We start from the raw sequence: 1,106 nt of genomic DNA on the forward strand, positions 1-1,106 counted from the left end.
CACCACTTCATAGCCCAGCTTGGTAAAGAAGTCCAGCTGCTCCTTCCAGATGTCCAGCGAGCCACCCACGCCGTGGATGAAGAACAGAACCACGTCGCTGTGCGTCCCTTTGCAGCTCGTGATCTGCTTCTTGCAGTCGATGTTGATGACTTTCTTGGGTTTCCGCTTCCGACGCTTCCCAGGGGCAGCGGCTGCCTCCCGTGTGCCACATCCTGGTGTGCCACATCCCGGTGTGCCGGTGGGACCTTGGGCAGGAGTTTGGCTGGCTGGGTCAGAGAGTTCCAGCTCCACGGTGCCGTTGGGTTCCACGGTGCTGTTGGCTTCCCCTGTGCTGTTCTGGCACTGCAGGATCTCGGAGCGCACGGCGTCCCCCAGGTTCTCAATCACCAGCTGCCCGTTGCGGTAGACGGTGATCTTACGCTTGCAGTGCACCATGCCCCGTGCTGGACCCCCAGGTTGGATCTCCTCAGGCTCCTCTGGAGCTGGGCGGTTGGGTGTGCTGTGCCTGACCCGCAGGATCCTCCCTGGCTTCACCTCCATGAAGCTGTAGCCGTTGCTGGACTCAACGCTCTCCAGCGGCCCCACGGCGTTGGCTGTCTTGCCCATCAGGCAGCACAGGAGCCCATCGGTGATGCTGGTCAGCATTATGCTCCCTGCAATGAAGGCAAGAGGTGGGGAGCAGGAGAAGGAGGGGTTAGTCACGACCTCCAGCACTCAGCAAAGACCTGCTGGGGGTCCTGGTTGCTGCACAGGGGACTGGGGACAGCCCTGTCCCACCCCACTTTGCTGCCAGCCCCTACAGTGGCACGAGGAAGGGTAGAAGGTGCCTCCAGGGATGCATTGGGGGGTGAACGTGGTGTCCCCCAAATGCACAGCCCTCCTGGGCCACCTGCAAATGGGCTTCTGATCCAAGATGGACCCAGCACTCCACATCCAGCTTTGTCTGGGCCATGTCCCTGTCACCAAGCTGGTGTGACATTCATTGGCCCAGGAGAGGTGAACTGGAGCGGCTGCAAACCCTGGCACGCAGCTGCGGGAGGGACCTGCTCTGACCAGGGGAAGGAACACGCAATGAAAAGCCTGTTTGAAATGAAAATGCTCTTTCT

The 1,106-nt window shown here is 60.6% G+C and overlaps 1 protein-coding gene across 1 annotated transcript in view; it reads right to left on the bottom strand.

Moving 5' to 3' along the window:
* ABHD8 (abhydrolase domain containing 8) overlaps nucleotides 1-645 on the bottom strand; it is a 2,156-nt gene extending 1,511 nt beyond the window's left edge. The window contains 1 exon segment of the mRNA XM_010162312.1: nucleotides 1-645. This exon segment is cut by the window's left edge and continues 6 nt beyond it. Within this exon segment, the coding sequence (XP_010160614.1) occupies nucleotides 1-645 (645 nt within the window).
* Between the last annotated feature and the right edge of the window lie 461 nt (nucleotides 646-1,106).

The sequence above is a fragment of the Antrostomus carolinensis genome, unplaced genomic scaffold (genome assembly GCF_000700745.2).
Source record: "Antrostomus carolinensis isolate BGI_N321 unplaced genomic scaffold, ASM70074v2 scaffold26612, whole genome shotgun sequence".
NCBI classification, from domain to species: Eukaryota; Metazoa; Chordata; class Aves; order Caprimulgiformes; family Caprimulgidae; genus Antrostomus; species Antrostomus carolinensis.